Source organism: Thamnophis elegans, chromosome 1 (genome assembly GCF_009769535.1).
Source record: "Thamnophis elegans isolate rThaEle1 chromosome 1, rThaEle1.pri, whole genome shotgun sequence".
Taxonomy (NCBI): domain Eukaryota; kingdom Metazoa; phylum Chordata; class Lepidosauria; order Squamata; family Colubridae; genus Thamnophis; species Thamnophis elegans.
Window position 1 is genome coordinate 166469253 of NC_045541.1, and position 21500 is coordinate 166490752.

Genomic DNA, 21500 nt, shown 5'->3' on the forward strand with positions numbered 1-21500 from the left:
GATTAGGGTACTGGAGACTAAAACATATGAAGAACGGTTGCAGGAACTGGGTATGTCTAGTTTAATAGAAAGAAGGACTAGGGGAGACATGATAGCAGTGTTCCAATATCTCAGGGATTGCCACAAAGAAGAGGGAGTCAAGCATACAAGTTGTTTTCGCCACACTACTATTTTTTTTTCTACTATCTCCACAAAAGTGTCTCTTTGCAACAACACACATCAATCACTCAGCAGGAGGAAACAACTGTTGAGTTCTGAACTGAAGAAGCTTCTTGGATGAGAAGCAAAACATTTTCAAAGGAAAAAAAATAAAACAAGGAAGTCCAGTTGCCTTTTGGAAAAAGCTTCTTTGGTGTTTTAAGATGTAACTTGTGCAAAGGGTCTCCTAGCCACAGTCTCCAACTGCTGTTCAACCCAAAGCTGGGAGTCCAGAAGGATTTCCAAGCTGTGAGCCAAATTGATATTGACAGACCCTTGCCAAAACTGACAATCCGAGCTACAAATATTCTCAAGAATTTCTAACCAAATTGATATATCTGCAAATATATCAAACCGGCCAAACAGACAGTTCAAGCCCATGCAGTGGAGATACAGAGAGTTTGAGCTCTAGGCCAAAAATCTCCAATAATGACGTATCATCTCAGTAATTCACAAGTGGGAAGCCATTCTTTCCTCAAACTGCAATAAGGGGACATAAGCATATTCTACCTATGGATTCTTCTTGCTAGCTTCCTGGAGATATTTGGCTAATCACTAACCTGCGGGCAGGCTCAGAAGTAAATTAATACTGTCTCAACAGTTAAAAATCTACAAATCCACAGTACACTGAGTAAGACAGTGCCAAATCAAAGAAGAGCAGGCTTCTTATATCTTGAAGTGAAATAATTTGAGTCTTTCTTCAGCAAGCACTTAATCTCTCGGAATGACCCAGAGGTCTTTTTCAAAAGGCAACTGGACTTTCTTGTTTTCTTTTTCCTTAAAAACATTTCAGTTCTCATCCAAGAAACTTTTCCAATTCTGACCCATGACCCATATGATTGAGAATCTCCACAGACTTTCTTCAGATATATGTTACAGTACAGAGGAATTTTAGCAATTGTCAAAATTGAGGAAACCGCCTACTATACAGTCCACAGAATATAGGTTTTTTTTAAAAAAGAAATCTATAGGAACTGAAAGTTTCCTACAGGATGCAGCAACAACTTTTTAAAATGTACTATCATGTAATAACTGGTTTACAGATAAATACGCAGTTGACATGACTGCTGTATTCTATGTTCCGGACCTCTTACTTTCAGTTTATCAGAAAGGGGTGACATAAAGGGGTGACACTTGACATAAAGAGAAATGCAGAAAAATTGATAACTAAGGCTATTATACAAGAGAACATTAGTAGGCAGCAAGTTTTTAACCAAGGATTTTTAGTTTTTTCCTCTAAAGAACAGGGGAAAAATAAAAAAGAAACAGTAAGATAACTTGCACACCTCATACAATAGCAGAGTTGGAAGGGACCTTGGAGGTCTTCTAGTCCAACCCACTGCCTAGGCAGGAAACCCTATACCGTTTCAGACAGACGGCTATCCAACATCTTCTTAAAGACTTGCGGGGTTGGGGCATTCACAACTTCTGGAGGCAAGCTGTTCCACTGATTAATTGTTGTAACTGTCTGGAAATTTCTCCTCAGTTGTAAGTCGCTTCTCTCCTTGATTAGTTTCCACCCATTGCTTCTTGTTCTACCCCAGGTGCCTTGGAAAATAGTTTGACTCCCTCTTCTTTGTGGCAACCCCTGAGATATTGGAACACTGCTATCATGTCTCCCCTAGTCCTTCTTTCTATTAAACTAGACATACCCAGTTCCTGCAACCGTTCTTCATATGTTTTAGTCTCCAGTACCCTAATCATCTTTGTTGCTCTTCTCTGCATTCTTTCTAGAGTGTCCACATCTTTTCTACATCGTGGTGTACATTTGAACAGACTCAATAAAGGCAATGCCTTATCTTTATCAGTGTCGACTGTCAACCCCCCCAGGGGAGGGCCTTCTCTATGGCTGCTCCGGCCCTCTGGAACGATCTCCCCGTGGAGATTCGGACCCTCACCACCCTTCAGGCTTTCCGCAAAGCTGTTAAAACCTGGCTGTTCCGGCAGGCCTGGGGCAGATGAGTTTCCAGCCCCACTTGAATTGTTGCGGCTGTTGATGAGTTTTTTAATCTGTTTTTTGTATTTTGTTTTGTCTTGTCTGTTTGCTTTGTATTGCCCCTTCCCTATTTGGTTTGTTAGCCGCCCTGAGTCCCCTCGGGAATAGGGCTGCATACAAGTTTAATAAACTAACTAACTAACTAACTAACTTATAATAGAATTTTAATTCAGCAGATTGAATTCATTTCACTTCCAATCTCATAAAACAGTTTTAGTTGTAAAACATCCCGCTTTCTAAGAGAAAATTACTTTGCCTACATACGAAGTAATGGTTATTATTCTGAGCATGGCTATGAAACTGGACCAAGATCCAAATAGTGCTATCTACACTGCAAATTAGGACTATTAAAAAAATAACAGAAGGTAAAAAATGTTTGGATAGGGGAGGCAAACTAACTCAGAAAGCCTCCCTAAATACTGGTTATCCCTATCCCAAGGGTTGAACGATCTGGAGAAAACTGATGGAGGAACAACTGCATAAGAGATAAAAAGGGAATGACTCCTTAAATACGTTACAAAAATGAGTAAGATAAAAATAGCATGTAAGAAAGTTGTTTATTCTGTATCTGAAAAGAATGAAAACGACTGATACAAAGATATGCTAACACAAATTAATTCCACTAATATTATAAGCAGGATTTGCACCAAAGGTTATTCAAATACTTTTTTCACAAAAACACACTTCTGTGCTCTAAGCTGTTTAGTATATGGTATATATATGAAACTATTAGGAAAGGTTATCTAGAGTTTTGAAGTGTAGTACTTTCAGGATGCTGACAACATCTAACCATAGGTGTGAATAGCAAGGCGCTATGAACTCCAAATAAAAACTCACATATTATATAAATGATGTAGTTATGATTGCCTCATAGAGATTCTAGAAACTCATGACACACACTGTATGTAACTTACAATATCTGCATGATGATGTTGCAACATGCATGTTATAATTTGTCCTCATCCCACCCATTTTTCTATTAATGCCTACATACCTAACCCTATCTTTTCTTGATATCAGAATTTTAAATCCTGATGTGATTGGGGCCAAAAATAAATGTAATCTAGTCAAAGAAAATACAGTTTTTACTGAGTTCAAAGAGAAATCAAGGAAGAGATTCAATTGCCTGAGTATGGTTATTTTTCCTTTTGAGTACAGATAATCCTTGACTTACAACCGTAATGGAGCCTGCCCATTACTGTCTTAAATTGTAATTACCATAAAGTGAGTCACTTGAGTGGACCCATTTTTATTATTGTTTTTGTGATGGCCATTAAACAAAACCATTATTTGGTAAGGGGTTCTTTTTGCTCAAAATCTTAAAGTAAATGCCCTTTTATGCCAAAATGTTGTAAATCAGAGTCATGTGACCATGAAATGTTGGAAATGGCCATAAATAGAGAAGGCCAGTCATCGGAACTGGCTCATAAGTACCTTTGAGGATCCATTGCAACTATGGATGGTCTCTGAGTGACCAATCTGTACTCAAATTCACTGTTCAAGTATATTCCTGAACTGGGATGTCCATATTTCATTGCGATCAGAAGGGCTTTTGTAAAAATAAAAAGAATATTCCAGCTGCATTTTTTTTCTTAAAAACTCCAGATGTAACCACGGTAACATGTTTCAATTACCTTGAAACTGTATTACTGGATTATTGTAGGATATCCTGTAGGGCTGTCTTGTTATGACCAATTATATGATACATCAAATTTCCTTGTTTTAAAGCTTCATTAGCAACTTATCACTAATTGGGAATAATTTGACTTGCACATTGTTTAATACCAGTATATTGCATTCTCCTTTACAAATCTGACCAGAATCTTTGGAAGATACCCATTTCACTGCCTCACCATTATGGAGACATATTTTATAAGAACATAATGCAATCTTTCAAGTGAGTACTTGGAAGCTCTCAAATTTCTTGCCAAGATCAGATTCCTTTTTTCTCCATTATCCTGGTACTGAGAGAGAACATGTTTCCAAGCAGGCCATCCAAACAGAAGCTACACTTGGGTGATATATCTGTTTTACTACAATCTTAATTAAAATTTAACTTTATGTGTAAACACACATTTTATTTTTGAATAGCTACTTTCAGAAACAGTTTTGGCAGAAAGTCATTATATTAAGTATTTATATCACAACTGAAATATATGTAATCTAAATAGTATTACTCTCATTTGTCAGATCAACTAGTCTCTTATCCTGATGTTAGATAGCAGAGTCCCTCTATACCTGAGGTTAAGGTTATATCAGAAGTGCAACTACAGGAAAGTATATTGACACAATAGAAAGAAGAACACAACTACATTAAGAACCCTATTATAAATTCATTTACCAAACTGGCAACTGAAAAGAGAAATCAAAACAAAAAAGGCTTTGTGTTTCCTGGCTGTAAGCTTTGCCAGAATGAACTGGCTGCAGCATGACTGCTAAACAGATCTATTTAAGGAAAAATTAAGAATTAAGCAAGCTGTCTATGCATATTCAAAGGGAAACGTCAGTTTTCAAGGCAGAAAAAGTCATTCCTTATTTCCTAGGGAATACATGACACATGGAAGATTACTTCTCCTTTTAGTTAACCCATGCTGCTACCTCAAAGGAAAGCTGTGGAATCTCTCTTTCAGATGAAACAGGCTGAATATGTATGTGGGATAAGAATAAATGTGACAATTCCAAACATTCTTCTTCCAAAGGCAAACTATAAACTTATAAGAGAAAAAAGAAGAAATAAGTCTGCAGTATATTTTTATTGATTTCTTCCCATTTTAAAGATTAAAATACAATGCCAGATCAGTTCCTGTGCGGGCTCATGTTGTAACCTCTTTCAGTTAGCTGATGTACAATTTATAAAGAAGAGAATCCTTAACTTGTATATCTTATGGCTACAACAAAACATGGTAGGGCATATCCCCCCAGTTTGTCCAAAGCAGTGGTTTGGTCTACATAAACCCATAATTTTAAACTGCATGCTTAACTAGTGAATCATGCCAATGCTAAAATGGGAAAGCTAACATTATAACAAAGTAGCGCAGGAAGGAAGAAAAAGAAAAGGCAGTGTGGCCATTTCAAGAATCCTTCATTTTTATATAGGCATTTTAGCATATATTATATAGCACCTTAATATAGGTTCAATTCTTAGCAGAAATTGAAGACTTCTGCAGATTACAGTTAACAATTTATTTATTAAATTTGTGTGCCGCCCATCTCACTGTAAGGTGACTCTGGCGGCTTAAAATATCATACAATGAGTGGGGAAGAGGGATGGTGGGTGGGTGGGTGGGTGGATAGAAAATTGTAAGAGAAAAAAGATAACTATTAAAAAACTGACCAAGATTCAGAAAAATTATAAAGAGGCTGGGATAGTTGTTATATGAAAAATGTTGGAAGATATAGCTTTTCATTACTACAAGAGGTACAGAAAGAGAAGACTTGGCAGAAGAATACAAAATAATTATAATATGAATAATGTTTTCCTTATTGCTTATGATAATAAAGGCTATTCAGTCAAACTGAATAGCAGAAGAATCAGGGCAGGTAAAATACTTGATCACAGCTATCTTGCGTGATGATTACACAAAGATAAAAGTTCTCCTTGCACATATGTGCTAGTTATTCCTGACTCTAGGGGGTGGTGCTCATCTCCGTTTCAAAGCCGAAGAGCCAGTGCTGTCCAAAGTCATCACCGTGGTCATGTGGCTGGCATGACTAAACACCGAAGGCACATGGAACACTGTTACCTTCCCACCAAAGGTGGTTCCTATTTTTCTACTTGCATTTTTACATGCTTTCGAACTGCTAGGTTGGCAGAAGCTGGGACAAGTAATGGGAGCTTACGCCATTACGCGGCGCTAGGGATTCGAATTGCCAAACTGCTGACCTTTCTGTTTGACAACCTCAGTGTCTTAGCCACTGAGCCACCGCGTCCCTACATCATGATGATTACAAGAGCCCTATTAAATCCTTCCCCAGCCATGCTTCATTTCACCACTGAGGGGAAGTCAGAAATAAACACCGAGCATCTGTTTGCTTCATCAATGCCAAGGACATCATGTTGTATATACATGGATACAGAAAGGCATCCTAGGTTTATTATCCTAGACCAGTAGCCTGGCTGGGGAATTCTGGGAGTTGAAATCTACCCAACTTAAAAACTGACAAGGTTGAGAAACATTGTCCTAGACACAACAGCTGCCCAGGTTAAGTTGAAATATACATATACATGCATTATATCCCGAAAACTGCTCAGTTTCTATATGTCTCACTAAAAATGTCATCCTTTGACAGAACTGAACTAAGCAAACTAATCCTTTCCTCTTTTAATTTGGAACCTAAATAGATGATTTAGGACTGTTATTAAGCAGCTGATCTTCCTTTGTAACAGGCTAAATAAAACTTTCTCTCTTCTCAATCCTTCCATGGACTACATGAAAAACTTTCTCACTTCATTCCTTTCAGTCTACCACTACAGGAAAAACTGCCAGATTGGTTGAGAGTTCAATCCTAGAGACAGTTTTGAACAGTTATCCAAAAGTAACAGTTTATAAAGGAATAATTCCAAAAGCAATCTGCATCCTAAAACTGAAGCATTGCATTCTCTTAAATATACATCCAACAATAAGCACAAACCTTTACCATCTATCAGTATTCAATTACAACTTATAAAAAAGGATAGTCATGAAGTGCATAAACATCCAAGTCAAAAGATTTATTCATACGTCTGATTATTCAGTTAGTCTCATTTATGAATCATTCTTTATCAGAAAGCTGCCTTCATAAAGTTTCACCCAAACAGACATTATCCTTTACATTTTTTTATCAGGTAGAATTTAATTCTCTTTATTTCTTTCAGCTAGGCAATTTCTTTTAGGTTGCATGGAATGAGCTGAACAAAACCCAGGAATCTGACCACCATATCTTACAGCTCAGGAATCCAACATGGTGCAGATGTTAATTTGAGGGCTGATTTGCTTGACACAGAAAACGAACTGAGTCAATCTCTGGGGGAAAATGATCTCTTTGTTTAGTCAGCCAGTCATCCTCGAGACTCAGTGTAAAACGCATGGCTCAATTTGGAACAGAGAGGAAGTTATCAAGAACATCTGCCGACAAGCAATGCTGGGCGGCAGGCAGATTACTTTAGGAGTAGGAAATAAAGGACCCCAAATAAGAAGTCGAGAGGCCTACTTCAAGTTCTTCTATCTGCAGACAAAATAGTTTCTGAAATTCAAAACCAAAAGGAAAAAAAAAAGAAGAACTTGGTGAAACCAGGAAGATGGTTAAACAGGAGACAAGATTCAGAAGACTTTCTTTTTAAAAAGTGCATATAAGATGATCACTCACTTCTGGCCGGAACATATATAGCTCCTATGTTGACTTTTTCCTGACACACATAAAAGCAAAGGTGCACTTTTCATTGCTTAATGGGTCATCATATATTTGCCCTCAAACTAGTACTGATCAAATAATATTCATTTTACCTACAAGCCAACTCTGTTGTGATTAGAATACAGAAACTAATTGGATCTGGGGGAATAATACATAATTTAAACTCAATTCTGATCATGTTAGTCTAAATTTCATGTAACTATCTTCATTGTTGCCCTGAGGACAGAGGCATTTATCATGGATTTCACTGTCAATCACTTTAATCAGACAGAATGTCCTTAAAATGTTGCCTTATTTTTCAATAAAGAAAATTTAAATACTTGGCTGATTCATTTTAGAACCTTAATAGGTTGTGTGAATAAAAAAACAATAATTAGCTGCAAAGATGAAAACTCAACAGCTGTCCAAACCGCATGGGTGTGAACATTCAATACTTCATGAAATCTTGTGATGTAATCTTGGAACATGTAACTTCACAACAGCTTCAGTCCCAGTTTGTGTTTTAAACAGTCAGATGAATTTCAAACACAAAGAACAGAAACAACCAGTTCTAAAAAGGTGTGTTAATTAGTTTTTTGACATCTGCTAGAAAATTAGACACAACTACTGTATGTTTCCTGCTACCACTATAACTAATCTCCAGACATGCCAAACTCCCAAATGGGTTGTCTTATTAGTAATGTGTCTGCTAAGCAAGCTGATGTAAGGAGTCCTAATTGAAAATGCTCTTCAAAAAGATGAGTATGTCAAGCACAATTTGAGGCTAGTGGGCAAAAGAGCTCAACCACTAACCCGTGGTCTTAATTGTAGGGAAGCAAGCAGAAAAAGGGGTGGGGCACATTTCTCAGTTAAGTAACTACCATGAAATTATAGAAACTAGTTCCCTTTGGCATTAACAGTTCTACCCAGTTAAAATGAACACACGGACTTAAAAAAAAGTATTTAACAGTGCATCAAATAAAGACTATCCACTCAACTAAAAAACAAATTTAAACTTTAAATATAGAACTCTTCATTCTTCTGTTCTTTCCATTGTGTGGTCACCCAATAACCTATTAGATGGAAGGCTAGATAACGATGGAGATATCAACTCTCAATTTTCTTTCCCCATCTAAAACAGGATCATCAAGGCTCACTTCACAGGCTCCTTTTTCAAATTACTGAGAAAATATTTTAAATGCTCCTCATTCTTGAAAAGAGTAGCAATATGTACAACATAAACAACCTATTCTACAGTCCACAGATCAAACACAGCTTCCTGACCAATGTATTTTCTTGCCCTAAGATTTAGTACATGCTCATTGTGACCTCTGTAACTTACTGTCAACTCTCTTTCCATTTATATTTACTTGTAGGGCTCAGATAAATTCTCTCCTGATCCTACATGTACACACAATCAATAAATTTCTGAGCTCCTCCTTCAACTGCATCCTTCCTCACGTCCACCTAAATTTCAACTAACTACTCAGGAAAGCAAAGTCATTTCTTTAATATACCCGCAGGAACATATGAAATTTCACAACTTTTCAAACTTCAAATACTTTAATATTTTCCCCGACTTCAAGGTACTCCAAGAAAAAGTCATTATGCTCAAGCCACTTCTAAGCAATCCCATCCTTCAAGAACCCTTTCATCCACAATCCCACCTACTAACTAACCAATCAACTCTGCATTTCAAACATGCATCATCACACCTTCACTGTTTCTGTTCCCTTACCATGGAAAAACAAAAACCCTCATCTACTTCAACTTCAGGGGTGTACTAAAAACAGCCTTCTCCTTTCCACTTCAACTTTTTATTAACCTCTCCCAATGTCAGAGAAAAGGCCACCTCCAGAACTCAAAGAATCTCTGCTTTCCATCTATGATGCATCTGTGATAGGAAGACCTTTCTTTAGAGCAGGGGGTCCCCAAACGTGGCAACTTTAAGACTTGTGGACTTCAACTCCCAGAATTATCCAGCCAGCATAGTTGCCAGGTTTGAAGACCTCTGCTTTAGAGTCTGGTCTCAGGATCGCTCTTTTGAACCTCAATTCTCCCCCCTCCCCCCCCCCCCGGGCAATTTCTCTCTTTCTGCTGCTCCCTCTTGTAAGACACACTGCGCCACAAACTATGCAAGTCCCGTACACTTCAGCCTACCATATTGTGCAAAAAAAAAAAAAAAAAATCACAAGTCGATGTGGTTAGTTGAATGGCTCGGGTTATAAAGGAAACACAGGAAATTGTGTTCACTAGATAAAATAATGGGTTAAAATGAACTCTGGCTCAGAGTGGCCGGCCAACGGGTCAGACCTTTTTACCCGCGCGCATCACCGAAGTGCCGAATCTTCCCTTCGGCCAAACCAAACGCCTGGTCCGAATTCACACGTTTGGAGGGTTCAGGTGTCTTGTGAGAAGGCTGGAACTCGGGTTACCTTCCAATCAACGCGATCTCGAAGCTCTCTCGTTGCAGGGTTCCAGACCGGCTCCGTGCCATCTCCCTACCGTTGAGCTCCCAATCTCCGCATAGAGGTTCCCCCACCCCCCACGCCCATTTTGGGAGAGCTCCGGTGCCTCCCTGTCACAGCGAACACCCCTCCCTCCGTCCCTCCCCCGCCTTTCCCCCCAACTGCCCCGCTACCTCCTCCCTCCCGCCCACCCCCTCACCGCCCCCACCCCAGCGGCCGGACCCGGACTCTTCCCCCCCCCCACCCTTCAGCCTTACCTGGACCAGGACGCGGGCAAAGGCAGGCCGCCGCTCCAATTGTCGACTCCCTCGTCCTGAGCCAAAACCAGCCTAGGCGACGGAGCCGCCTCCGCCTCCTCTCTCCCGCCCGCCCGCCTGCCTGACCGCAAGCTGAGGCGGCGCGAGGCACTTCCGGGTTTTGGGGTGTGTGTGGGGGGGGGGAGAAGAGAGAGAAAATCCCCTCCGGCGCACGCGCGCCCAGCAATCTTGGGGGGGGGGAGGGGAGGAGGGACGGGGTGGGGGAGAAAGGAAGAGGCGAAGAACTGGGAGCCGAAGAGCGCAAGCGCCCTCTTGCCTAAAGCGGGCCGAGGCTAGTGTGTGCTTCGCGTGGCGCTTTCAGTCAGTCCGTTGGTACTGGCCTCCAGGTTCCCCAGGAAAGGCTTCTCATCCACACCTAGAGGACTGTATCCAGTTTTGGTCATCACACTATAAAAAAGATGTTGAGACTCTAGAAAAAGGGCAGAGGAAAGCAACCAGGATGATTGCGGGAGTGGAGACTAAAACACATGAAGATGTTTTGCAGGAACTGGGCATGGCTAGTCTAGTGAAGAGAAGGTCCAGGGGAGACAGGATAGCAATCTTCCAATATTTGAGGGACTGCCAGAGAGAGGAGGGGATCAAGCTGTTCCCCCCTTTCCCTTGTCTTTTGTAAGCCGCCCGGAGTCCTCTGGGAGTGGGCGGCATACAAGACAAATAAATAATAATAATAATAAGCTATTTCCCAAAGCACTGAAGACCAGGCAAGGAATAATGGATGGAAACGGACCAAGGAGAGATTCAACCTAGAAACAAGGAGGAACTTTCCAACAGTGAGAACAATCAACCAATGGAACAGAAGTTGCCCTCGGAAGTTGTGGGAGCTTCATCATTTGAGATTGGACTGCCATTTGTCTGAAATGGTGGAGGGTCTCCTCCTTGAGCAGGACTAGATGACCTATAGGGTCCCTTCCAACTCCGTCATCCAAGAAGCTTCTTCGCTTTGATGAGAAGTTTCTTCAGCTCCGATTCCCCACCATCCAATCAGAACTGAAGAAGCTTCGTGGATAGGAAGTGAAACGTCTTCAAAAGAAAAAGCAGAAAGTCCAGTTGCCTCTTGAAAAAGCACCTTTGGGACAACCATGACCTGGATGACTGTGGATCTCCATAGGCTGTGAGGGAGATTGGGGTGGAATCCTGAAGAGCCGGTGTTCATCAAGCTTTATTGTTGTGCAGCTCCTAAATTGTATCAGACTCTTCGTAACCCTTTGGAGCCAGCCCCCCCACCCCCCAATCTCCCTGAGTTTGCCCAAATTCACATTCATTGCGTTGGTGACACTAACCATGTCATCCTCTGCCTTTCCCTTCTCCTTTTGCCTTCATTCTTTCCCAACATCAGGGTCTTTTCCAATGAATGCTCTCTTCCAGTTTCGGTTGATTGAACTACATGCATCAATGCAGGTAGTCCTCGAGTCATGACAATTGAGCCCAAAATTTATGTTGCTATGTGAAACGTTTGTTAAACAAGTTTGCCCCCATTTTACAACTTTTCTTGCCATGGTTATTAAGTGAATCGCTGCATTTGTTAAGTTCGTGGTGGTGGTGGTGGTGAAGTGGATCTGGATTCCCCATTGATTTACTTGTCAGAAGTTGAAAAAGGGCATTGCATGACACCCAGGACACTGCAACCGTCATAAATATGAACCACTTGCCAAGCATCTGAATTTTGATCATGTTTCAGTGCTGTTGTAACTGTGAACAGTTACTAAATGAACTGTTGTAAATCAAGGACTATCTGTATTTTGATTTGGGAGAATCAGTTTCGGATTATAACCTACACTCCTAATCTTTAGCTACCAAGACAAGGAGAGAGTATTGTAACAGTTGTTTGGCTTTGGGATACTGAGGTTCAACTGCTTGTTTACCTATGGAGATTACAGGATGACTTTGGCCAGTCATGCTGGCAGCTAGCCTACCTTAGACTGCCTGATTTTAACTCTAAAAAGAGATAATCCATAGAAACCACTTTGAACTCCCCGATAAAATGTAGAATAAATGCAATTAACATTAACATTTGAAAACATACTATTGTTCTCCAACAAACATATAAATTGAAATCCTTTCAATTGACTGAGCAATAGTTCTGTAAGATTCTGAAAATTAACCATAAAACCATTGTTGATTCTCTTATTTTACCCTTACTTTAGATATTGTGATTTTTTTTCCTGTATGGCTCAAAACAGAAAATGTAGCTTCTTTTTTTCTGTTAAGCATACTGTAATTTCATATATACATGTGTTTTGTCATAATTCAGGGGATAGGCTAAATAGAGGGACTAGAGTAGTAGAGTTAAGTCTACATGCCAATTCCATAGCAATAACACAGTGTGTGTAAACTATCATACAAAATTCTCAATTTCAGAGGCTAACAAAAAAATTACTATGATCATCAACATATCAGAGCGAGAGAGAAGTGCCAGATTCTCAAGAAGGGGTAACGTTATATTATTGCTAATGAACTTTGGATAATTGAGAAAGACAAAGAATATTAAAAAGTTAATAGTTTTAGATCTTTGTGTAGCCCATGCCAAGGTCCTTAGGAAACTGAGAATCCCAAAACATTTCATTTTCTGCACATGAAAACATTGCCCAGAATAGGAAGCCACAGTCCAGGCAGAATATAGTGAAACAGTCTTGCTTCAGATTGGCAAAAGAGAAAGGACAGGCTGTATAGTCTCTCATTTATTCAACCTACATGCTGAAAATATATTGAAGGAGCTGGATTAGAAAAGTAGGTTATTTTTAAAATTGAACACAAATAACTGCTATTACGATGACGCAACTATGGTAAGTAAAAATGCAAATGTTCTGCAAGTTCCAGCAGTGAAATTCAAGAAACACAGTAATAAAACTAAGAATAAACAAAAAGAAGACCAAACAAATGACAACATATACCACACTCAGAATTGACAAGGAAGATATTCAAGTGGGGGATAATTTCTGCCTTTTAGGAACAATTGCCTTTTAGGGACAACTATCATCAGTTCCACAACCCCCAGAAACCAGACTATTACTCATGCTTGGCCTATGAGCATCTTCTTTTGGGTTTGTTTTGATTATTTGTGTTGAAGACTGTGGCAAACTCTACTACAGGCAAGGTGTATGTTTATTTTTCCAATTATTTCAAAAACATTCCTTCAAAAGCTAACGTTTGTAAAATATCCCTGAAGTCAGGGCACGAAATAACATATTCTTTTAAGACTACTGCAACAAGATTTGCAATGAGAAAATTGTTTTAATACAAAAGTGAAAGAATCTCAAAGTGCAAATATATCTGCGCTTCCATTAGCTGAAATGGCACCCTGGAGGGATGGAGGGAAGAAAGCACATTTTGTGCCTTATTTTTCTGTGCAGCTTTCCAACTGTTCATGTCAAACAATTAGGCTTCCCCTTAAAATATCCTGCCCTCTCAAGCAATTGTAACAAACGAGTAGAAAATATTACTCCAAGTAGTGTAACCTATTTCAGTCTTTCAGCGACAGAAAGAACAGAAGGACCAGCTTCCTGTTTCAGTGACACCAAGAGCTAAAGATTGGATCTAACTAAAATACAATTGCTTCATGGTCTCCAGACCCAAGGTGTCTTCGCACACTTTCTGATAATGGAGTGAGGCCTCCTTGCTTATATCAGCAGATAAATCCACAACACGAGCAAAGGTCCTGTGGGGAGAAAAAGCAGTTGAATTTCCTCTAATTTCCTCAAAAGAACTTGTGAAAGTAATTAAAACCTTAATAGCACGGCTGTTTGAACTGATTTAAATTTTATTTTGTTCAGGTTCAGGCAGTACAGTGCCTAGGGGCACCATTAAACCCTAGATACTACAGCTAAGCTCATTTGTTTGATCTGCAAAGGTTCTTTTTAATAACTAAATTTTAATCTGCAAGTTAAATAGGAACGTGGCTTGATGCAAAGCAAAGCATGAATTATATTAAATGCATTAGTTTCATGCTGACTTTAATATACGTAAGTCCTCTTAGCATAGGCCTCATGGGAGAAATAGATTATTTTCCAGTAAATGGGAATTTTGTAATTTACTCTGCCCACCCTAGCAAACGTTTCAGGTATAGGCAAATCTGCCGTCAGCCATTTTGTGAGCACATCGTCCCCTGCCGGAATTTCAGCTGTGTTCCCCCATGAAAGCATCTCACAGGACCATGAACTGATAAGCGCACCAATGGGAGGTCATGACTAAGCTGTGAAAGTTTAGGAGGCCAGTGGAAGGAATGAAAGGAAAAGAGTCTGATGGCCACTACTACTCTTGGATTACTACTTATCTGAATTTGCAATTGTTTCAATCTAAATTTTCACTTCAATTAATTGAATGATCATTCTAACTTATCTTATGAAAAAGGTGTGTTTCAACAGAAAGTATGAAAATAAATACATGCGAGGGAGCTACTGTAATGGGAAAAGTCTAAATAGAAGCTGTCTTGTCCTTCAAGCATTTCTACTCTCAATAAAAAATGGGACTTATGAAACAAGGCATATTAGCCCCATGTGGTCATCACTGCATTGTTATATTCTGCAAATGGAAATTGCATAGTTTCTTCTTACACCTTTATAAGTACCTCGGCAGTTCTGCATCCAGCTTCAAAGATACTTCCTCTAGTTCCTTCATGACATTCAGGGCTTTGGCATTTTCTTCAAAGTTTTGTACCAGGGCTTCATTCAAAACACTCTGAATCATAGCCAAGCTTTTCTGCATATCAGCTATCTCATAAAAGTCAAAAGATGCAGCTGTTAACTCAAACAACGTAGTCAGATAACAGGTAGTCTTCGACTTATGACCACAAATGAGCCCCAAATTTCTTTCATTAAGCGAAACATTTGTGAAGTGAGTTTTGCCCCATTTTACGACCTTTCTCGCCCCAGTTGTTAAGTGAATCACTTCAGTTGATAAGTAACCTTGTTGTTAAGCGAATCTGGCTTCCTTAGTGACTTTGCTTGTCAGGTCACAAAAGGTGATCACATGACCTTGGGAAAATGCAATGGACACATGTATGAACCAGTTGCCAAGCATCTGAAATTTGATCCCATGATGATAAGGATGCTGCAAAGGTCATAAGTCACTTTTTTCATTGCTGTTGTAACTTTGAACAGTCACTAAATGAAGTGTTATAAGTCAAGGACTATCTGAAGTGGTGATGATAATCAAACCTGACTGCTTAGTTTAAACAAGCTTGTGGAGGATGACTTTCTCTCTGTATTGATTAATAGAAACAAAATAACATGCATAAATAAGATTTTGAAGGGCTGTATGAAACTTCTTCAAAGTTTCATGTCTCTTTTTGCAAAATTGGATTGTCAAGGGGCTCAAAACTTCTGTTAGCATGAGGTTCACAACTATCTTAGCAGTAAAATATTTTAAGTAATCAGTAATAGAATTCAAGATACACCCAAATTCATATATATCATAGGACCCATTCAAATTTTTCCCCATTATTTCCCAACAGATCACAGTCAGCTGTTAAGGCTAATTCATGAGCCAAAGATCGGCCATCTGTTTGATAACATCATGATGACATTTTTGTACCTAGATATTGGCCCATGTCTTCTACATAGATGTCCTTCATGGGCAATTCATGCCTAGTTGTGTCCAGGGCTGTGGCAAAGTGCTTATAGTGCCTCTTAAACGGGGCACATTGTTCAGAAACAGGTCCAAGTATTTCAAGCTGGAAAGCAAATGTGTGGAGCAGGGGAAAAAGAGATTATGATTAGTCACAAGAGGCATATGATACAAGAACTGTGCATAGTTCCCCACAATATTTTTACTACCACTGTATAGGTAATCTTTGACCTATGACCATTTGAAGTTATGCTGCTGCTGAATGAACGGTGGTTATGCTCAGTCTCGGAGTTCTGGCTATCCAGTCCCACCCTCAGTGGTTCAATGATTGCAATTTGGGCACTTGGCAATTGGTTCACACCAAACAACCAGTTGCAGTGCCCTAAAATAATGTGATTACCATTTGCAACCTTCCCTGCTGCCTTCCCCAGAAAGCCAATAGGAAAGCCAGCAGGTAAGGTCACAAATGACTGGGGTAAGTCTTCCCCACCTCCCCCAGTTCCTCTGTGCTTTTGCCATGCAAGCCACTTGTATGCCCTCCATGACCCTCACCATGCTTCCCTTGCAACTTCCTGATCCTCTCACACATACCCTGACACATTCTCCCCAACCACTGCCTTTCATGCACATCCTCATGCACCCTTCTTGACTAGGACCTCTTCCACATACTTTTGCATCTTTGTGTATCCTGCCTGACCCACTGCTCTCACACATCCTCATGCACCCTACCCAACCAGCTCACCCACCCTCCCCTGCATTCCCTTGCTCTCTCCCCCACCTAGCAGCAGACATTTACCTGCCTTCCTGAGAAGACTTGCAATTTCCTGGCGGCTTCCCCACTGACTTGGTTTTGGGAAGCTGGTAGGAAGTTCCCTTGTCTAATAACCGTGGGATTCAATTAATGACAGCAATTGGGACTGCAGGGTTTGCTGTGCTAAGCAATAGCATCACACTTTATGACTGCAAATATTAGTGACAGAAATTCCAGTCCCAATGGCTATTGTTGGCTGAGGACTACTTTTAATAGCAGGGAAAAAGTACCTTGCCTATTACTTCAGCAGTAATCTCCCTACTAACTGGGTGAAAGATATTAGATTTTGCAATAGCTATGATTATGCTATGATATGTAGTGTTTTCAATTCTCCTAAGAAAACACTTCCTGTTTAATCATTGCATTGGCTTGAAATAGTCATAGAACCAGAGGTAGAACCGAGGTCATTTAGCTGAATTTACTACTGAGTGCTAGATAAATAATGTAAAATGTTCCTTTAACAACCCTGGCTCAACAACTTTGATGACTATTAAGTTTCTAAATGAGTACCTATGGTAAACAAGAATTCTATCTGCCAAATAGTTGTTTCATTTTTAAATGGCACCTATCACTAGGACAGATTTTCAGTTTGATGCCCTCTTCAGAAATATTAAACTTCAAACTTCCTACGTATTCAGTTGAGATATATCTATTGTAAGACAAAAAAGTGGACTGATTAAGCCTATGAAAGTACAGTATCTATACAGTATCTATAGTAATATTTGCAAAAACACTTAAGTGTTTTTTATTACATGACTAAGGGCCAGCTTAATGAAAAAAAAACATACTAGAACGATTATTCATTTATCAGCATGACTAATGAAAGGATTGTGCTTGAATAGGAAAACACTTCATTCCAGTCTATCAAAGATGACCATAGCATGGCAGAGAAGATTAAAAGATCAAAATGATAAAGCCGAAGCACTAATTCTGATGAAGATATTACGGAATATTATTATCTGAAGATAATATTCTAGAGATCAAAAGAAAACAATTTGATCCAGTGTCTCCCATTCAAATAAGAAGTAAAATGGTAACAATATTTAGATAAAAAGTATTAAAAATTGCTAATTGCAAATATAAGGACAAAAAATGGATAATTCAATTCTCTATTCTTCTGACATTCTTCAACTTTCTCTTCTACAACACTCCTAACATCTTAGCAGTTTTTTAATCTCAACAGGTAAGAAGCATGACTGGTCAATAGTTCTTATACCTGCATTTTGAACTACATTCCTATACACTCTGCTATGTCAATTATTCTTAAGACTAATTAAGGACAATATTTAGGATTATACATCTAATGTACTATATTTTTGCAAATGTGAAATGCCTGAAAGAGTACTGGAAAGGAAGACCAAACCATCCAAAAAAGATGATTGATTCAGAGATGTGCATAAATTCTGGACATTAGGATCTAGAGATTAATAAAATTTGTTTAGGGCAAATTGTCCGAATTGATAAAGTAGGATGGGAATTGAAATTTGGCACATCTGGAGGCTTCCAGACAAAGATTCAATCTTTTGCCAAAAATGTGTTTTATTCAGGTTTTATCTACTGTTTCACATTTAGCCTTCGGAAATAAAGCAGAACATTATTGTTCCACCTTTTGCCTGGTATCCTACATTTATTTTAAACCTGGGAAAAACGTTAGAAATAACATTTCTTTTTCATCTCTTTAACTGTTATTTGTAAAACTGGATTCCCTGTTGATATATTTTACAATGTATTTTATTACTATTATTTTCTGAAGTAAGGTATGTGGATTTTAATCTCTTCTGCAACTAAACAATTTCCATCTTTTGTGCAAAGGTAGTTTATAAACACAATAACTGACTGCATCTCCTTGGGCCCATACCACAACTCAGCTTGCTTACAAAAGCCATAGACTATCAGACTAGAGTTCTGAAGAGATACCTATAACCATTTTTTCTCTCCTCACATTTGGAGATCAACATAGCCCCAGGTTATTAAAAATCAATCCTATTCTTCAACTATTCCTAGTCATTTTTTTTCTTCTGCTCTCTTTTCTTACAAGTCTATTTCTTAGTTTTAATCTGTACACGTGGTACTTGGTGCCCATTTAAAGTCCAGTTGTTCAGCAGCCAAATTTACAACAGTATTGAACAAGTGAGGTTATAACCAGTCTGTGTAGTTAATGGCAGTTGCAGCATCCCCTGGCCACATGATTGTGATCTGCAACTTTCCCTGCTGGCTTCTGACATGCAAAGTCAATGGGGAAGCCAGCAGGAATTCACAACTTGTAGTCAGATTGAGTCTCTTGCTTAATGGCAGCAACCGGAACTGTTAATGCTAATCAGTGCAATCAAATTATTTGTCAACTTACGACATGTCACTTAATGACAGAATTTCTGGTGCCAATTAGCTTTGTTAAGAAAGGTTACCTATATATTTTAACGTGGGTATAGCAATTTAGCTATTACCAAGTTAGTAAGAGCCCTCAAACATAATCTAAAAAACAAAATCTAAATAATGAATTGACAGACATCCAGAATAGAAAAAAGGGGAGATGCCTGCATCTATTATGCCTGAAGTACAATGCAACAACAATGTATTATCCATCCATTTATAGAAAAATCATTTAATTAGGAATGCCTTATATCAGTGATGACTAACCTTTTTGCTGTCACGTGCCAAAAGCACACATATGCCCACACTCATAACGCAATGCGTGCAGAGCACCCCTGTGCGCTCTGCCCCCTGCGCATGCACACATGACCTCCTCATACATACACACACACACATCCCATTTTGGGCCTAACAGGGACTAGAAAATGGGGTGAGGTGGGCGTACCGCCCCCACGCATGTGCATGAGACCCCCACCCCACCCATGCACGAACACCTCCCGCATGGCACCGCCCCCACACAGCAGAGACCCAGAAATCAGCTGGCTGGCGAGAGGTGCGCATGTGTATATATGGTGGAGCTGAGCTGGGGCTACAGCCCACGTGCCCGCAAAGAGGGCTCCGTGTGCCACCTGTGCCATAGGTTCGCCATCATGGCCTTAGTTACTTTCCAAATCCAAGCTTTCCTTAGGGAAGCTATTGGTAGACACTTTACATTAATTTTGGTGTTTTCAATCTATTCCACATATATTTTGTAAAACTAAGCAAACCTGTCTCTCAAGAGCTTCAGAGAGCTCAATTTCTTTCTTCAGATGCTGAAGTTTATGCTTCTTTTCACGTGCATTCGCCTGTAGTTTCTTCACTTCCTCACAGAGCACTAACAAGTTTCTTTCAGCTTTCCCCTCCAGAAGGACAAGGTTTTTCTCCATCTGTTACAATAGAGCATCTCTTGGTTCAAAACTATTTCAAAAAGAAAGAAGGTGTTTAATTTTTCTTTAAAGACATCTTGTATTTGTGCAGTAGAGCTATTACCTTTGTGGAGGCATAGGTTAACAGCAGCATCTGAGAGTCCAGCATCCCAATCAGATCATTTGAATCAGAAGGCGTCTAATAAAGAAGCAGATATATTGTTTGAAGTGGGTTGACCAAAAAGTGGTCACACAACAGGACTGTGACTATTTTCCAATGGCTCCAGAAAAGACAACTTGGATTAACACATGGTAGACACGCCCTTACTGACTTTTCAAGAATAGGAAGATTTTTTTTAAAAAAATATTTTTTTAGCCTAACTGTTTCTCTTATAGCAATAGCCCTTAAACTTATATACTGCCTCGTAGTGCTTTTAAAGCCCTCTCTAAACGGTTTTTACAGAGTCAGCCTATTGCCCCCAACAATCTGGGTCCTCATTTTACTCACCTCAGAAGGACAGAAGGACGAGTCAACCTTGAGCCTGTTGAGATTTGAACTGCCAAATTGCAGTCAGCCAGCAGTCAGCAGAAGTAGCCTGCAGTACTGCACTCTAACCACTGTGCCACCTCGGTTCTCTATGCTCCTTTAATGCTCTTATGCTTTTACTTTTCTTATTCTCCTTTACCGCTGTATCACCTAATGTAGTGTACAATTGCCCACTCTGGGTGCAGATATCCCCCTCCCTCAAAATTTGAAGGTTTTCTTGTTAGAGTTGAATAATAATCATCCTTGCAGTTAATATGATCATAAAAGTTAATGGCAGAGTACATGCCTTGTATGCAAAGCAGCCTTTACATAATCCCTGGCATCTTTAAATGAGGCTGAAAAAAAATTATCTCTGAAATCTGAAGAGTTTCTGCCAGTCAGGTAACATGATGCTATATAACTCATTTTATTTGACAAGGGGAAAAAGTCTTTTATGCACCTAGTTTGTTTGGCTCAGTTTTAACTCCATAACTGGGTCTCTTTCCTTCTGTTTTTGCAGGCATGCTCACCAGTTCAGATACAAAGAATGCTCATGTATTTTATTTATTTATATCCCACCTTTATTATTTTGTTATTTATATTATTGTACAATTGTATCACAGCGGCCAGTTGTTTCGCCGGATTTGGCATTGGTTACTAGTCGGGCCCCACCCAGGGGCCTAGGACGTCATAACGTATTTTCGTAATATGCGTGCAGATCCAAGCAGTGCGGCTTTTTGCATTTGACTGATGGTGATTTTGTCAATTTTTAACTGTTTTAAATGTAATTTCAGTGCTTTTGGAATAGCACCCAGTGTGCCAATTACCACTGGAATTACCACTGCTGGTTTGTGCCATAGTCGTTGAATTTCGATTTTTAAGTCCTGGTATCTTGCGATTTTTTCATGTTCCTTCTCGGCGACCCTGCTATCACCTGGTATTGCGATGTCTATGATTGTGACCTTATTTTTCTCAAC

The 21500-nt window shown here is 39.4% G+C and overlaps 2 protein-coding genes across 12 annotated transcripts in view; both read right to left on the bottom strand.

The window, feature by feature from the left end:
• MYO9B (myosin IXB) overlaps positions 1-10456 on the bottom strand; it is an 80040-nt gene extending 69584 nt beyond the window's left edge. For 7 of the 10 annotated variants that reach the window (XM_032238556.1, XM_032238564.1, XM_032238530.1 and 4 more), the window contains exon 1: positions 10290-10455. The gene's annotated coding sequence lies outside the window, so the exon portion shown is untranslated. Of the gene's footprint in view, positions 1-9999; positions 10083-10289 lie in introns of those variants that run through there. The other 3 variants (XM_032238523.1, XM_032238547.1, XM_032238506.1) reach the window with 2 other exon arrangements.
• A 2558-nt stretch (positions 10457-13014) lies between these two features.
• Positions 13015-21500, bottom strand: part of HAUS8 (HAUS augmin like complex subunit 8) — a 25118-nt gene continuing 16632 nt past the window's right edge. For both annotated transcript variants that reach the window (XM_032238597.1, XM_032238590.1), the window contains exons 7-11: positions 20122-20196; positions 19860-20018; positions 15879-16017; positions 14914-15055; positions 13015-14004 (exon numbers count right to left, since the gene is read on the bottom strand). In XM_032238597.1, coding sequence (XP_032094488.1) covers positions 13884-14004; positions 14914-15055; positions 15879-16017; positions 19860-20018; positions 20122-20196 — 636 coding nt within the window. In that variant the 3' untranslated portion in view covers positions 13015-13883. The remainder of the gene's footprint in view (positions 14005-14913; positions 15056-15878; positions 16018-19859; positions 20019-20121; positions 20197-21500) is intronic.